Source organism: Chiloscyllium punctatum, chromosome 22 (assembly GCF_047496795.1).
Source record: "Chiloscyllium punctatum isolate Juve2018m chromosome 22, sChiPun1.3, whole genome shotgun sequence".
NCBI classification, from domain to species: Eukaryota; Metazoa; Chordata; class Chondrichthyes; order Orectolobiformes; family Hemiscylliidae; genus Chiloscyllium; species Chiloscyllium punctatum.
In genome coordinates, this window is record NC_092760.1 from 60203804 (window position 1) to 60220904 (window position 17101).

Consider the following 17101-nt stretch of genomic DNA (forward strand, 5'->3'; position numbering starts at 1 on the left):
TAACCTCCCTCATGCTTTTCTCTGTAAACTTGATGTCATCTGAAACTCTGCCATCCTAACTCACTCATCTTTCATCTCTGTGCTCATCGACTTCCACTGACTGCCCTTAATGCTGTGGACACTGAACCGGAAGGCTGCCTCAGGCTGACTGCTGTTATACCTGGAAATCTTCAGGGTTTTTCAGAATGGGAGGCAGGCTCCACAAGCCCAGGTAGCTTCCCACAAATGAGCCGAACTTCACCCATGGATCCCCGCACAGAAAAGGTGGTGCTTAAGTGGACAGGAATGAGGACACCATTTGTTTCCATTTCTCATTGCCCTACACTGGGAAGGTTGCTCAGCCATTTAGAGGGCAGTTAAATGACACTTGTAACTCTACAGTCACATACAGACCAGAATTGGTAAAAATGGCAGATTTCCTTCCTTAAAAAGAGAGAGTGAACTGGAAAGGCTTTTGCTGCATTCTGGTAGCTCTATGGGAGGCACTGAGCAAACACAGAATGGTCTCTGGATTGGTACTGAAAGAGAGAGTGTTGCATTATCAGACAGGCAGTACTGAGTACTTCGCTGGCTATAAAGCACTTTGGAGTGTCTGGTGGTGTCAAAGAGAGGCCGAAGAAATGCAAGTTTTCATTTTCGTTCTGCAAACAGTCCCATTTTGTGTCTCTTCCACTTCAATTGTAGAGCATCTTCACAAAAGTACACATAAAACAAAGATATTGCTTTCCAGTTCTGCTTTATTTTGAATATACACTTAAAATAATTTTAAAACATTTCAGAAGTACAGTTTCCTTTACGTAATATGTGACCGTTAACAGCCAACCTAATATAGATTGTATTTCTCAATGTACAGGCCAGATTGGGCAGAGATGACTTTATAACAATATCACCCTGAATTCAGTTTACAGCTTCATACAGGCGCCTGCTCTTTTGTCAGCTACCTACTATCCAATGATGATATTCTGAAACAAAAAAATTATGTGAATAAGTTAATGGGGCATGAAATTTAAATTTAAAAAAGTATTTCATGTGGTTATTTGAAAATAAATACGTTCCATATTTGCAACCTACTCTGAAATGAAATCATGGCTGAAAGGTTTTCCTTTCAGATATCTCAGCTATTGTAAAAAAAACTTAATTGCCACTTTCCCAACACTGGCATGCACAGAGTGTGTGTGTGTGAGAGAGAGAGAGAGAGAGAGAGAGAGAGAGAGAGAGAGAGAGAGAGAGAGAGAGAGAGAGAGAGAGAGAGAGAGAGAGAGAGAGAGAGAGAGAGAGAGAGAGAGAGAGAGAGACACAGACAGAGGGGGGAGAGAGAGAGAGCGAGAGAGAGCAAGCGAGAGAGCGCAAGAGAAAGAGATGGAAGGACAGAGACATAAAGGTAAGCAAGGCAAGACAGATGGAGAGATTGCAGATGAGAAGGGACTAAGAGAATGCATTGAAGAAAGATAAAGAGAAAGTGAGAGATAACAGCAGAGCAGAATAGAATAGAGATAAAAAGAAAGATTGTGTGAGAGAGAGAGAGAGAGAGAGAGAGAGAGAGAGAGAGAGAGAGAGAGAGAGAAGTGATGGAGGTGGGGCCTGGACAATGAGTTGGTTTGGGAGGTGAGACTCACACTGGGACTGAACCATGCAAAATATAGGCCCATCACTCAACAGCCTCCAGTGACACAACAAAACCAGAGCTCTGTAACACAGGCTTCAATCAGCTTCTGAGACAGAAGTCTTTTGAGTTTTAAAAAAAAAAGACCATTAATTTACCTCCACCAGATGCTGAGAATGGGAAGGTGAATGGGAAAGTGGGGTCAGGGACAGGGAAATGCTGCATTCAGTATGACATTGAACAGGAGAGCAGAGTTTAAAAAAAACCCACAACACCAGGTTATAGTCCAACAGGCTTAATTGGAAGCACTAACTTTCGGAGTGCTGATACTTCATCAGGTGATTGTATGAAGGAACAGTGCTCTGAAAGCTAGTGCTTCCAATTAAGCCTGTTGGACTATAACTTGGTGTTGTGTGGTTTTTAAACTTTGTTCACCCTAGTCCAACACCGGCATCTCCAAAACATGAGAACAGAGTGGTCTGAACTACAGACATGATAATTCACTTGGGCTCCTGACTGCTATGTGAGAAAGAGGTGATAACGTCAGTTGTCATCCAATATCCCACAGACAAACACTCATTTCACCTGAATTCTCGAGAGAGAGGGAGGGTTAGGAGAGCGTACATAGCTGCCTTCGAGTGGAAATCCCTGTAGCAGAGAGCAATGTGCTGTTCTCAGGCTTTAACAGATGAGAGGACAATAGGTTATGTGGTGCCCCCTATGGGCCAGAAACCAAAGAGTCAGTTGATGGGCAAGGGAGTAAACACAAGCAAAAAGTAAAAAAAGGAATTAATTCATGCAAGATAACCAATAATAAATCCATTAGGGAGTTCTTGAGACACTTCTTTATTCAAACTATGGTGAGAAGGTGGACTAGGAGGTGAATAACATCGTGTATGTTTAAGAGGTAGCTACAAACAGGGACACAAGGAAAACAGGAATGGAAGAATGGCCTGATAAGCAGATATGAGTAACAGAGGGAGGATGATCCTCTGGACTATCAACTGGCACAGACTAATCAGGCTAAGTACAGGCTGCTGTACAATTATAGAATTTTGTATAAAATAACATCCAATCAAAGCAGGAGAGAAAGATATTTTCTAACAAGGTGTTAGGAAGGAATAGATGAGAAACTACTGTAGGGATTGGAAGCAAGTCAACGCAACACAGTCCGACCAGGTCATAGGCTACTCCCTCGTTAGAGAGAGATGACTAGTGGGAGGTTTAAGCTGAGGATCACCAGATCTCAGGCAAAGGGAAAGGCTGACCTCATGGAATTGAACCTACATCACTCTGCATTGCAAACCAGCTGTCCAGCCAACTGAGCTGACCGACCCTAAAGGATTGGTGGACAGTATAACACATTCATATCATTCTCAGCTAATTAAAAGTTGATGCACGGCATCAAATAAAAGGAGAACACAAGAGACAGAGGCTCATGCAGATACTGCACCATGAGCAGGAGAATATATATGTTATACATATAAGGGTGTGTTGTATACATTCACCCCAAAACTGGCAGACTGCAAGTTCAAGTATTAGCCACCGCATAGCTTCAGTTGCTGTGTGTTAAGGGGTCACTTGCCAAAGGCTACTGTTAGCACAAGGCATGCATTCAGTTCAAACGAACACACCTTCTGGGTTTAAGCTTGACACAAGAGGGTTCTGAAGATTTCGTGGATTCCCCAAGAAATGTTTCGCTGTCTGTCGTGGCGGGAGATCAGATTCTGAAATGTGAATGTCTGTAAAAGAAGAGATAAAATGTGTCAGCGGTCTTTGACTGGAGTCAGCGGGTTAGCGTCACTGTCACACACTGGGGTCAGCGTCACTGGGGTCAGCGAGTTAACATCACTATCACACACCAGGGTTAGCGAGTTAGCGTCACCGTGACACACCGGGGTCAGCGTCACCGTGACACACCGGGGTCAGCGTCACCGTGACACACCGGGGTCAGCGTCACCGTGACACACCGGGGTCAGCGTCACCGTGACACACCGGGGTCAGCGTCACCGTGACACCAATCCTGTCCACTCTTCTGACAACCACATGATGCTGTAAATGCCATCTCATTCCTGTGGCCCAGCATCACCATCAATGGTTCATCTTTTAGCTGCAAGTGACTGTCAACCCTCAGAGGTCCCTTTACATTGTTGCACCTCCTACCAATTCAGTGCAAGCCCCCAATCTGATACTAAAATAAAAACCGAAAAGAACTGCAGTTGCTGTAAATCAGGAATAAGAATAGCGAATGTTGGAAAAGCTCAGCAGGTCTGGCAGCACCTTCCAGGGTCACTTGACCTGAAACATTAACTGATTTCTCTCCAAAGGTACTGCCAGACCTGCAGAGCCTTTCCAGCTATTTTTACCCCTCAGTCTGATGCTCAGGTTCAGATTTATTGGGAAAGACTGGACACTGTGCCTATACATCTCTAAAAGGAAGCACTGAAAGGTTACCTTACAGCAGGCTGTAGAGGTACCAAAAAAAAAACAAAGGTAACTTACAAATTGGCTTCTGAATAGGGGCACTTTCGAGCTGGAGTAGGGAAATTTTAAAATCTAATGACAGAATGACACAGCACAGAAAGAGGCCATTTAGCTCATCATACCTATACTAGTCCTTTGATAAACTATCCACTTAGTCCCATTAAGCCCTCTTCTTTCCCCTTCAAGCATTCAGTTAATTCCCTTTTGAAAGATACCACTGAAGCGGTTTCCACTGTCCGTTCAGGCAGTGCACTTCAGATCAGAACACCACAGTCCTTCAAACAAACCAATCAATCCTCAGATCCTCCTCTGCTCAGACAGTCAATCACCTTCAATTTTTGATCTCTGGTGTCAAATCCACTCATGATTGTGAACAGTTTTCTTAAATCTGATCACTACCTACTCTACTTTAACAAGGGCGACTCAGTTTCTCCAAATGACTGAAGATCTTCATCACTGGTACCATTCTAGTCAATCTCCCCTTCACCCTCTCCATAGCCTAACCACTTCCTCAAGGATCTTGAAAGCAGTCTTGTTCTTTCACAAGGAACTCCAAGCTCCTATCTGGTGTCTTTTCCCCCTCCCTCCTAATTAAGGGAACACACACTTTCGGATGTTTGACCATGCTATGGGTATTCTCTGTGGTGATGAGAAGATCATTTCCTCACCTCCGTTCCAGTGAGTGGGCAACTGTTGCTGGCTTGGTTCATCTGTTGTCGACTCGTCTTCAGTTCTGGTCTGTGTTCCCCCAGTCTGCTGAATAAATTGTTGTAGGTTACACTGTCTCAGCTCTTTATTTAACTCCTCCAGCTCTTGCGTTTTTGCCTTTAAAAAAAAAGATTCATTCAGAACTCAGGAAGAAAAACACAGAAGTAATGCAAATAGTCACTGGGGTAAGATTGCTCAGAGGCAAGATGCATTGGAGCTGAACCCATTGTACTCATTTCTACCTCCCTATTTATCTCCATAAGGAAGAGGTACAGTAAACTCATAATATCCTGAATTCACATTCTATTAGAGGGTCAGCGCTGAGGGAGCGCCGCACTGTCGGAGGGTCAGCGCTGAGGAAGCACCGCACTGTCGGAGGGTCAGCGCTGAGGAAGCACCGCACTGTCGGAGGAATTACACCAGAGGTGTGCTGCAGTATCAGAAGTACTGAAGGGGGCCTAAAGAGTGAGAAGGTCAGAACTAAGGGAATGCTGTAGTGCCAGTTTTCCATCCCAACATTAAAATGCCTCAAATCCAGGAAGTATTTACTTTAACTCTCTCTCATTGAAGGACAAAATTAAAAAGTCATACAACACCAGGTTATAGTCCAACAGGTTTATTTGGAAGTGCTAATTTTGGAGCGCCACGCCTTCATCAGGTGGTTGTGGAACATGACCATATGAAACAGAATTCATAGCAGAAGAGTTACAGTGTCATGGAGTTGTAATGATATGTTAAACAACTTTAGTTACAAATCACACAACACCAGGTTATAGTTCTTAAACAAATTTAGATTAAGTCTTTCATCTTTTAGAATGGTATACGGTGGTTTAATATGTAAATCCCAGAATTACATTCTCAAGGTGGCGTCAGCTTATCGGAGGGCTTCATCAAATACCTCAAAGTCCACAGAAGTAACATGCATGAACCTTCCAGTATGCATGACGATCATCGCCACTTCAAAACGTTATACCAGTTTCATCAGGCATGGCCAACTCCCTTTACAAATCTAAGCGACACTCTCTCTCCCTCACAGATCAGCTAGAAATTTCTATGATATTCAGTCACCTCCATTATTAAATATAGATTTTTTATTTATCCCAATAATAATCCCACAATTAACTAAAATCCCTGTGACTCTAGAATGAATTAGCTCAGGGCAATAAACACTGAGAATCTGTAAAGATTCTGACTAAGCTGAGCAATGGGTTGTGTTTGCCACATGGTGGCACCAGAGCTATTTCAGATTGAGGGAAATGGAGCAGCAGCTGTGATTGTACCAACAAAATGTCTCAAATTATTCTAACACAGTTTATTAAAACATCAGCACAGCCTTAACCTCTTCACAGACAATAAGGATCAATTAGTTGCTAATCAAATTGTTGCCTTTGCAGCTAGAAAAATGTTGTGCACAAATTGGTTGTCACATCTCCCACAAACACTTCACAGGAGCACTCCCAGGTAACATTAAATCGGCACAAAAAAAAGGTCATATTAGTTAATGGAGCCTCGCATCAGCGCAATGCCAGTGTGGCACTCCATCAGTACAGACCGTCCGACAGGATCACACTCCCCCTGCACTGCACTGGACAGAGAGGTTAGATTGGATTATAGTCTCCGTCCAGTCTTCAGAACTGAAGATTGTCTGACTTGGAAGTCAAACAGTTATCCATCAAGTTGTGCTCAAAACCAAGTGAACTAGAAATCTGTGAGGAGACATGTGCTGGCTTTCCCCTGCTGTCACTCAGCTTGGCAAGGTGGTCAGTGACCACAATACCTCTGTTTTTCTGAGGGAAAAAGAAGTCTGCTCGTTCCTGTCCTGGATGGTGAAGTGGATTGATTGGTACCAATATTAAAAAGGTGCAGGGTGGTGACGAGTTACAGGAGGCCATTCAGTCCCTCAAATTTGTATGTGCATTCAGTCAGATCATGGGTCATAGTAACATTGGAGCAAGGATCTAGGATCAGAGAAGGCCATTCCGCTCTTCAAGGCGAAAGTGAGGACTGCAGATGCTGGAGATCAGAGTCTAGATTAGAGTGGTGCTGGAAAAGCACAGCAGGTCAGGCAGCTGTTGTGGTTCTATTCGCCGAGCTGGGAATTTGTGTTGCAGACGTTGCAGAATCCAAGCCAAACAGAGAACAGCCAGGGAATTCCTAGAGGCATAGCACTCATCCACAGATTCAAATCAATAAGCACATCGACCTGGACCCAATATACCGACCACTGCAACAGACAGCTGGAACTGACAACCGGAAGCGGCAGAGACAAATCACTATAAATGCCGGAGGAAAGATCACAGAAGCGCTTCACAGGAGCCTCCCAAGCACTGAGGATGTCACCTAGACAGGGGACGAAACGTCTGCAACACAAATTCCCAGCTCGGCGAACAGAACCACAACAACGAGCACCCGAGCTACAAATCTTCTCCCAAACTTTGAAGGTCAGGCAGCATCTGAGGAGCAGGAAAATCGACGTTTCAGGCAAAAGCCCTTCATCAGGTATGAAGGGCATTTCCTCGAAACATCGATTTTCCTGCTCCTCGGATGCTGCCTGACCTGCTGTGCTTTTCCAGCACCACTCTAATCTAGACATTTGACTCTTCAAGCCTGCTCCAGCAGTCTGTAAGATCATTACTGATTTGTTTGTGGTCTCAACGTCACTGTCCTGTGTTACTTCATAACCCAGGGCATAGCTTCGATTCCATCTCTAAACGATTTAGGGGTACTATCATTAAACTGTTTAATATGAATAAAGGAATTGATAGAGCAGATGGAGAGAAACAGTTTCTTGTGGTGTTAGTGCTGGTGGGGAGGGGTCCAAAATTTCAAACTGAAGCCTGATCATTCAGTGGGGATATCAGGATACACTCCCTCCAAATGCTGTTTGAGATCAGGGGTCAATTGAAAATGTCACCCCTGTGATGAAGAGATTTTGGAAGGTATGGCCATGAAGAGCTGAACAGCCAAGAAAAATGGAATTAAATACAGATCAGGCATGATCCAACTGAAGAATAGAGCAGGCTCAAGGAGCTGAAGGATTCCTTCCTGTTCCCACCATTCATGGCTCAGCTAAAGCTCAATCCATTTGCCTGCTCCAAGTTCACACCGAGGGATATTACAGATCAAGAGTTAAACCTCCATTAACCTCTGGTTAGGCCTCAGCTGGAGCACTGCATTCAAGTTGGGGCACCACACTTTAGGAAAGTTCTTGGAGACAGTGGACACAACATTGATCAGAATGGCACCAGGAATGAGGGACTTCAGGGAAAGGGGAGAGATTGGACAAGCTGAGACTGTTCTCCTTGAAGGAGAAGAGGGAGATCCAATGGACAGTTGATCAAAATCAGAAGCGGTTTTGATTGAGTAAACAGTGTTTCCAGTGGCAAGGGCCTCAGTAACCAGTGGACACAGATTGAAGGTATTTACTAAAAGTATCAGGAGGAAATATGACAAAATCTTTTTTTAAAATGAAGTATATTGTTTCCATTTGGAATTTACTGCTCAAAACTGTATGCGAGCACATTAATCATAATTTTCAAGAAAGGAAATTAGATAAATATTTGAAAGGGTGTCTTTTCCAGGATTGTGAGACAAGAACAGGGCTAAGTGTGAGTAATGGTGTCTTTCTTTCAAAGAGTTAGCACAGATACCATGGACCAAATGGCCTCCTTATGCAGTGTATGATTCTCTCCGATTCCTTCCCAAGGGCCTAATCTCACCTGCAATCTTCTGTCCGCTTCCTCTAATGTTCTCCCTACTTCGATGAGGGACGTCTGTATTTGCTGGTTCTGCTGTGTTTTCGCATCAATCTCGGCCCTCACTCGGTCGATGGCCTCCCTGGCGTTAGTGTGAGTTTCTCTGTGAGCCGTTGCCAGGCTCCTTGCCCGGTCTGCCTCCTCCTGCAGGATCTCTCTGTCCAAGAGTTCAGTTCTGCTGCTAATCTCGTGCAGCCTCTGCATATTGTCACGGAGGCTCTGCTTCAGTTTGTTCAAGTGCCTCTGCAGCTCCCCCTCCCGCTCCTTCTCCAGCTGCAGCTCCCTTTCCCAGAACTGCTCTTCCTCCAGTTCCTTCTCATTCCACCTGATCACTTGCTCCAGCTGCACCAGCTGCTTCTCAAAGTCAGGAATGCCAGGCTGCTCCCAGGATTTAATCTGGCTGTCGAAGGACTCCTGCTGGGCAGACACAGAGCTGAGCTGCTCCTGCTGAATCAGAATCAGTTTGAAGAGATCTTCCTTGCTCTTCGGAGCATTGGAGACATTGTCGCGGGCCTCTGCCTCGTTCGGCTTCTTGCCCCGCCATTTGTTCCGCACAGCGAGATCAGGGCCGCCCAACGCTCCCCCTGTAAATGTCAAGGATTTCTTCGGCACATGCCGCTTCGGGAGCTCGGGATTAGTCACTTTAGCAGGGATGGGGGCAGTCCTGCTGAGAGAAGGTTCCGGAGTCTGAGCACCGTTGCCCGAGGTGGGTCTGTCGGACTGAGTGGAGCCGGTGCGGCGTAACAGGAAGCAGACGTCGTTGGCGTACTGCCCGCATTTGGCCAACAGTTGGAGAGGGCTCTCGTTGGCCAACAATTGGCGCTCACTGTCGCGCAGTTTCTGAATCAATACATAGCGGCCAGTCTGACCTGCAACGGGAGCAAAGGGCAAATGTCAGAATGCAAATCGGTGGAAGGTGGGGGTTAAAACAGGAAGCATTCCTGTAGGAATGAGCCCAATATCTCCAGGAAATAAAGATGTAGAAAGACTGGAGAAGTTGCATTCTTCCCTTTCTGGCAGAGAGTGAGGTAACCAAGGACTTGACTCAGAATTGTACAGAGAGTCCGTTGTTACTTACCCTCTGCTCCCTGTCAAGTAATCCAGTCAGTCTGCTCTATCCCCACTGCCCTGCAAGTTTATTTTCTTCAAATGCTAATCCACCACCTTTGTGAAATCACTGGTAACCTCAGCATCCCATCCTGGGCTGCAAGTGAGAGTCATTAGCACTTGCTGCATAAAAACATGTTTCCTCCCATCCACGCTGCATCTCTCAGCTAAAAGCTTAAATACGTCCAAATCCATCCTGGTGTCATCAGCTAACAGGAAGTTAGTCTTTGTCTACTTTAATCAAACTGGTCATAATCATGCACTCCTTTGTTAAACCTCCCCTTGCTTTAAAAGGAAAACAATCCCACATTCCTCAATGTAGCCCAGTAGCTGAAGTCACTCATGCCTTGCTGGTAACTCTCATCAGCATCTTCTTGAGAGGCACTGATCCCGTGGGATTTGATCCTGTTGCCCTCCACCATATTACAGACCTTCCCTTTTCTTCTTTTATCCCACCCTCTAACTTCACCCGCTACACCTTGAACATTTCCTCGTTCGGAAGGAAGGTCATCCACCTGAAACATTGTTTCCAAAAATCTGTTGAGTATTTCCAGCGTTTCCTGCTTTTAACTCTTAGCATACACGAACAAGTCAGTGGGCAGGATTTTGCAGGCCTCCTGTTAGTAGGTTTGAAGAAAGGGCAGGGGGTTCATTCAATCCAGTAGAGGGGCGTGGCCCTGGCCTCCCCAACCTGCCCTCAGCCTGTCACCCCTTTTATAGGGGGTAATGGCAGTGGGTACACATGGGGAGAGCTGTCCTACCCTCAGCCAGGGTTAGAAAATCACACAACACCTGGGTTTTTGTCCAACAGGTTTATTTGGAAGCACTAGCTTTCGGAGCGTTGCTCCTTCATCAGGTGGTTGCGGAGTATAAGATCGTAAGACACAGAATTTATAGCAAAAGGTTACCGTGTCATGCAGTGATATATTGAACAAACATGGATTGTTAAATCTTTCATCTTGTAGAATGCAGGTTTTTGGTTCATTAATATGTAAATTCCAGAACTTCTTTTAAGTCACTGTCTCAAGATAACGAACTTTTATAGCAAAAGGTGACATCTCAGCTCGGACAATACAGTAAAGGTGTGAGGTTAAAGTCCGTGCGTATCCCAGTCTTGGCTCAGACTGGTTCGATTTCCAAAATAGAATTTACAACATATTACAAGTATTGATTGCTGCAGATTGTCTGAGCTGAGATGTCACTTTTTGTTATAAAACCTTAATTTATCTTGAGGAAGTGACATAAAAAGTAGTTCTGGGATTTACATATTAATGAACCAAAACCTGCATTCTAAAGAGATTAAAAATCACACAACACCAAATAAACCTGTTGGACTATAGCCTGGTGTTGTGGGATTTTTAACTTTGTCCACCCCACTCCAACATTGGCACCTCCAAGTCATTCTAAAGGATGAAAGACAATCCAGGTTTCTTCAAACATATCACTATATGACCCTCTAACCTTGTGCTATAAATTCTGTGTGTTGTATGATCTTACAGTCCATAACCACCTGAAGGAGCAGCGCTCCAAAAGCTGGTGCTTCCAATAAACCTGTTGGACTATAACCTGGTGTTGTGTGATGTTTAACTTTGTACACACCAGTCCAACACCAGCTCCTCCAAATCAGAACTACCCTCAGCTATTAATACAACACCAAGCCTTTAAATGGTTGCAGAGCAACTTGTAGTAGTAGTGTTGATCAGAGACACATCCCTTCAACCGGACTCCTGCTCTCCAAAAATTTCATTTTGGACTTGTTAGCAGTCCCTACTTTCTTGAACCTGTCAGAGAAGCTGGTCAATAAAAAGGTTCTCAGTAGAGCAGGGATCAGTGCAGGCAAATGAGGGACAGACTGATTCAGCAGGGGCTAAAGTACTGGAGTGGTAACCCAGAGAGCCAAAATTCAAATCCCACCAGGGCAGTTTGAGAATTTGCATTCAGAATAGCTTGGGAGAGCTGCTCCAAGTAAAGAAAAACCAAGTGATCATGAAGCTGCCAGATTACCACAAAAACTCAACCGATTCCCCTCATGTCTCTTTTGGAAGGAGAGCTGCTCCCCTTATCTGGTCTGAGATTATATGTGACTCCAGTGCCACACCAACACAACCGAATCTGAAGTGACCTAGCAAGTTGTCTGTACTAAAACCAGGACCTTTCAGGGTAACCAGAACAGGAAAGCTGACTTTGCCAGTAACACTCCCATCCTTAGAATGAGTAAAGATCTTAGAAAGTTTAGTAATTTTTTCTAACTCCCTCATGACAGGAACCTTTAGGAAGCTCTTGAGCACAAATGCCTGTCTGTGACTTTCTCAATCTTATCACTCTCCTAGCCAATGGCTTTGTGCCAGTACAGGCAAAAAGCTCCATTGACCTGTGAGAAGATTCACAGAACAACATCATGTAATCCGTGAAGTGCAAATTGTGCTACCCCCAATTACTGCCAGCTTCAATCAGTGAGGTTACTGGGGGGAGTGGACATCACACAGTTACAATCAGGATGGTCAGCCACAAGATTCATTTTCATTTCTCAAGGACACAACATGACATAAAGAACAGGGCCACTGACACGGATTGGTCACTGCTTTGGGCACATCCAATAGCTACTGTTGCAGTCAGAATTGCAAAATTGTGCTGATCTCTCTACATTTACCAAGTAGCGGATTAACATTTACCCCTTACTACCTCTGTAAACCTCTCCTGCTCTACAATCCTCCGAGATCTCTGCCTCTTCAGCATCGCTGACATTAATTGCTCTAAGATTGGTGGTCAAGACTTTAGCTGGCCTGGTCTCCAACTGTAAAGTGAAATGAACGTGTAACCTGGACAATCACAGTAAAACCATGATGTGAATGCAGATGGAGGACATTGGTGATGCCCAAGACTCAGTAAACATGTGAATGGATGAAGTTAATGACCTCTGTCCCACACTGACCTCTGTCCCACACTGACCTGTCTCCTGCACTGGCCAAGCCCTAACCCTAAATGGAAGGAATTTTCTCACCATTTACAATGGAAAGAATTCTCACCATTTTAAATAATGGTGCACATTTCCAGGAACCACATGAAACAATACCCAGTTGAAACAACATCTTGCCTTTTGCATCTTTAACACATGGTGATATGGTGCTTAAGTGCAGCATTGTCAAAGACTCACATCAGTAGTTATTAGGGGAAGTGACAAAAGCTCTCAAAGAGAGAGGCTTCTAAGAGCATCTCAAACGAGGAGAGAGGTGTGGATTAGATTAGATTCTCTGCAGCGTGGAAACAGGCCCTTTGGCCCAACAAGTCCACGCCGACTCTCCGAAGAGTAACTCACCCAGGCCAATATCCCCCTGACTAATGCACCTAACACTACGGGCAATTTAGAATGGTCAATTCACCTAACCCGCACATCTTTGGACTGTGGGAGGAAACCAGAGCACCTGGAGGAAACCCATGCAGACACAGGGAGAATGTGCAAACTCCACACAGACCTGGAATCAAACCTGGATCCCTGACGCTATGAGGCAGCAGTGCTAACCACTGAGCCACCGTGTAGGGAGGGAATTCAAGGGATATCTACAGACAGGTCAATGATGGAACAATTAAACTCAGGATCAAGGGGCCAATCTTCTCAATTCTCAAATTGTTGTCCATCCCTCACTTACACCCTGTAGGACCCAGTAACCACATTACAATCCATCTCACCCCTGACCTGCTTCAGCCTTGGCCATTCTAACATCAGAGGGCTTTTGCCTGAAACGTCGATGTTTCGGCTCCTCGGATGCTGCCTAACCCGCTGTGCTTTCCTATTCTAATCTTGACCCTCATTCTAACATCAGACTCAATTACTCTGGCTTGTTTATTACCTGAAGGAAAGTATTTTGCACTGTCAATGACAATCACTGTCTCAACTAATTCTAGTCTTCCACCCATTGTCTCATCGGAGTCAAAATTCATCCCATTCTATGCCCCTGCCCCATTCCCATTACTCTGTCACCTTCCACATTACTTTATACCCCCATTCCATTTCACCATCACATTCCTATTCCCACTTTTCATCCCGTTCCATTCGTCTGGGCACTCACCTATGGCCTGTGCCAGTGCAATCACAACTTCCTGACAGGTTGTCTCCTCAGTGACTCCACACACTACTCGCTGTACTCCATCCACCCAAACCTTTAGCTCCATCACCGAACAACTCGTTGCTGGCATCGAGTGACCTGGTCAGTATGGAGACAGTTCTGAAACACAGAGACAAGGTGCCACTTCAATATACAAAACAAGACAATGACACAAAACATGGCCATAAAACATGTCCCATTTAACCTGCAGTTTTTGTCTTTCCATTGACTCAATGCTGTTATAGAGTGCCACATCATTGTTCGAATATGTCGGAATGGATGATGAAATCAACAATTTATATAGTGCCATTAAAATAAATAAAACATCCCAAGGCACATAACAGAAGTATTATATATCAAACAAAAGGAATAGATATCTAATTTTAGAAACATAAACTGGCAAAAATGAAGGTTTGGATACTGCTGTGTTGCAGAAAATGAACTAGTTTAAATGGAATAGACTGCTCAATGCCTTGGGCCAATCACCATAAGCCTCAGGCTCTGATCAAGAGCAAGATGGTTTCCATCTTGGGATCACCTTGAGGCATAAAGAAAGAGAAATTCATTTGTACAATCCTCTCTCAGTCACTGGACAACTAGTGAGAGGCAGAAGATGAAAAGCTCATTAGTTACTGGGATTAAGAGGAGGGATTGTATCCACTCCAAAACAAGAGCCATTTCAGATCATTGTTTAACAAACACCAGGGAAAGAATGAGTATTTCTTACTGTAGCAAGTCGTTGAGATCAGAAATGCCCAAGAGGGCGGTGGAAGTAGATTCATTAGCAAACTTTAAAAGGGGAATTGACTAAATGCTTGAAGATGGAAAAAAAAATTACATAGCTATAGGGAAAGAGCAAGAAAGTGGGATTAATTAGACAGCTCGGTCAAAGAACTGGCATAGACATGATGGGTTAACAAGTCTCTTTCTGAGCTACAAATCTAATTAATTGCTTCTGTGCAGTATTGAGGACCTAGTAAACCAGAACTGGAAGTTGAGACAGAGGTGTCAATGATACCTCTCAGTATCACACCAGAGTACCAAATATTATGATGTCAGTTTGACTCCATATGTCAACACAGTAGATAACTCACGGGAACATGCACCTTCTTAGATTCCGGCAACAGTGAAAGTTTGTGTTTGGAAGCCAAGGTTTATTTCTAACAAGATGGCAAGGACTGATTTTACACAATCACACACTTCTTTTCACATCCCTTTGGCTGCAAAATCCCACCTGGCACATTTTCATGCTTCCAATGGGACTGTCTCACACCGGACACTAAACCCCATTTGACAGTGCCCATGCTATCTATGCTCTTTATACAAACCACTGAGGTGGCGGCTTCCTTTCCTTTCAGATTGATCCGGAGACTCCAGGAATTGAAGGTTTTTCTCCACGAAACGGAAGGAAAAGGAATGGAAGGGAAGGAAAAAGGAAAAAAAAAAGGAAAAAAAAAGGGAAAAAAAGGAAAAAAAAAAAGGAAGGAAGGAATCAGTTTTAAAAGTAGGGAAAATGGGAACAAGATCTGTCAGACTTGCATCTAATCAGCCAATGAAGAATCTGCTTCCTAAATGGCTGTGAAGACATGGAACTATTGGTTGGGTGACCAATGACTGCTTCGGGACTCTAGGGATGGGACATTGTCATAGAAACCCAGTCAACCAATAAATTGCAGGGTCTTGGGCTAAGGACATCTCCCTGGATCAGTTATGACTGGCTGAATTCATTTTTCTGTGGTGACAAGATTTCACATTCTCCTCTAGAAACTCTCCACCTCTGCGGATGAGCGCTTTTTAAGTGAGGCTTCAACTCAGCGGACGATGAGTCGGATTTCAGTGAAAAAGGAGGCAGGGCAAAGGTTGCTGCTCCAGCCAAGTCGGTCTCTAATTGGGAAAATTGTTGTACTCTCACCCAGACAAACACAAGCAGGATGGTGTGATCGCTCCTGAAAGTATAGGTGATTCCAGTCGAGCAGCTTGTGTTTTTTGAAAATGCAAAGTTTCCCTGCCTCCTTTGCTATGCAAAGTGTTCTTTCTAAAGAGGCCAAAAGATATGGAAATATGTCCAGTTAATGATCTTCTAAATTACCATTTTCAAGTTAAAACATCTTCATAACAACGAGATACTCCTGTATTAGCATGAATCACCAAACAAATATACCCTACACATTGTTTCCTCGTCCTGAGAGAGATTGGTGATTCTGTGTAAAGGAATAAGATATGCAACAGTTTCAAACCTCTGAGGGTGCAGTGCTCCCCCTGCACCAGCGCAGTGCTCCCCCTGCACCAGCGCAGTGCTCCCCCTGCACCAGCGCAGTGCTCCTTCAGTATTGCCCTCTCACAATGCAACACTCCTCCTCATTACTGACCCTCTCCCAAACTGTCAGATGGCACAAAGTCCTGAGCGGGATGGAATGTTTGCCATTTTCCTGGATGACTGCAGTTCCAATAACTTTCAAGAGACTCAACAGCAAGAACAAAGCACCTTGACTGGCAGCCTATTCACTTTCTCCATTCTTAGAGCACATTAGATTAGATTCCCTACAGTGTGGAAACAGGCCATTCGGCCCAACAAATCCACACCCACCCTCTGAAGAGCAACCCATTCCTCTCTGAATGATGCACCTAAAACTATGGGCAATTTAGCATGGCCAATTCACCTAACCTTGCACATCTTTGGACTGTGGGAGGAAACTGGAGCGCCCAGAGAAAACCCACGCAGGCACAGTCATCCGAGGCTGGAATTGAACCTGGGACCCTGGTGCTGTGAGGCAGCAGTGCTAACCACTGAGCCACCGTGCCACCCATTTCTGCCACTGTACAACATCTACAAGATGCACTGCAACAAGCTAGAAAGATCCTTTGACATGAACTATGACGTTTTCAAATTGCCAAACCTCCACCTGCCAGAAGGATGAGGAGAACCAATATTTGAGAACATCTACAACTGTAAGTTCTCCTTTAAGCAATTTACCATCCTGACTGGGCCAAAATCGTGGAATTCCCTCTAACACCAACTATGGATATACCTTAACCACATGTACAGCAGCAGTTCAAGACAGCACCATCAACTGAACATTTTAAAATTAAATAAACTGATTTTTTTTTGGGGGGGGGGGGGGGGAAGTATGTCAGGGGTCAATGGAACAAAGCCAGGTGCATGGAGTTCACATGCATCTAATCCAATGGCAGAACAAGCCTGAGGACTGAATGGAGACTCATGTTCTTGCCTTCTAAATAGGAAACTTAGGACAATTTGTTTTGTGACATAGAAACCGAATTCTGTTTTGGTAACCTAAGTGAATGGAATAAATCTTGAAAAAGAAACAAAGTTTGAAGGG

The 17101-nt window shown here is 44.4% G+C and overlaps 1 protein-coding gene across 5 annotated transcripts in view; it reads right to left on the reverse strand.

The window, feature by feature from the left end:
- Nucleotides 1-719: 719 nt before the first annotated feature.
- LOC140493698 (ras association domain-containing protein 8-like) overlaps nucleotides 720-17101 on the reverse strand; it is a 77974-nt gene continuing 61592 nt past the window's right edge. For all 5 annotated transcript variants that reach the window (XM_072592444.1, XM_072592443.1, XM_072592442.1 and 2 more), the window contains 5 exons: nucleotides 13725-13880; nucleotides 8515-9419; nucleotides 4756-4912; nucleotides 3238-3345; nucleotides 720-962 (listed from right to left, as the gene is read on the reverse strand). In XM_072592444.1, coding sequence (XP_072448545.1) covers nucleotides 934-962; nucleotides 3238-3345; nucleotides 4756-4912; nucleotides 8515-9419; nucleotides 13725-13851 — 1326 coding nt within the window. In that variant the 5' untranslated portion in view covers nucleotides 13852-13880 and the 3' untranslated portion in view covers nucleotides 720-933. The remainder of the gene's footprint in view (nucleotides 963-3237; nucleotides 3346-4755; nucleotides 4913-8514; nucleotides 9420-13724; nucleotides 13881-17101) is intronic.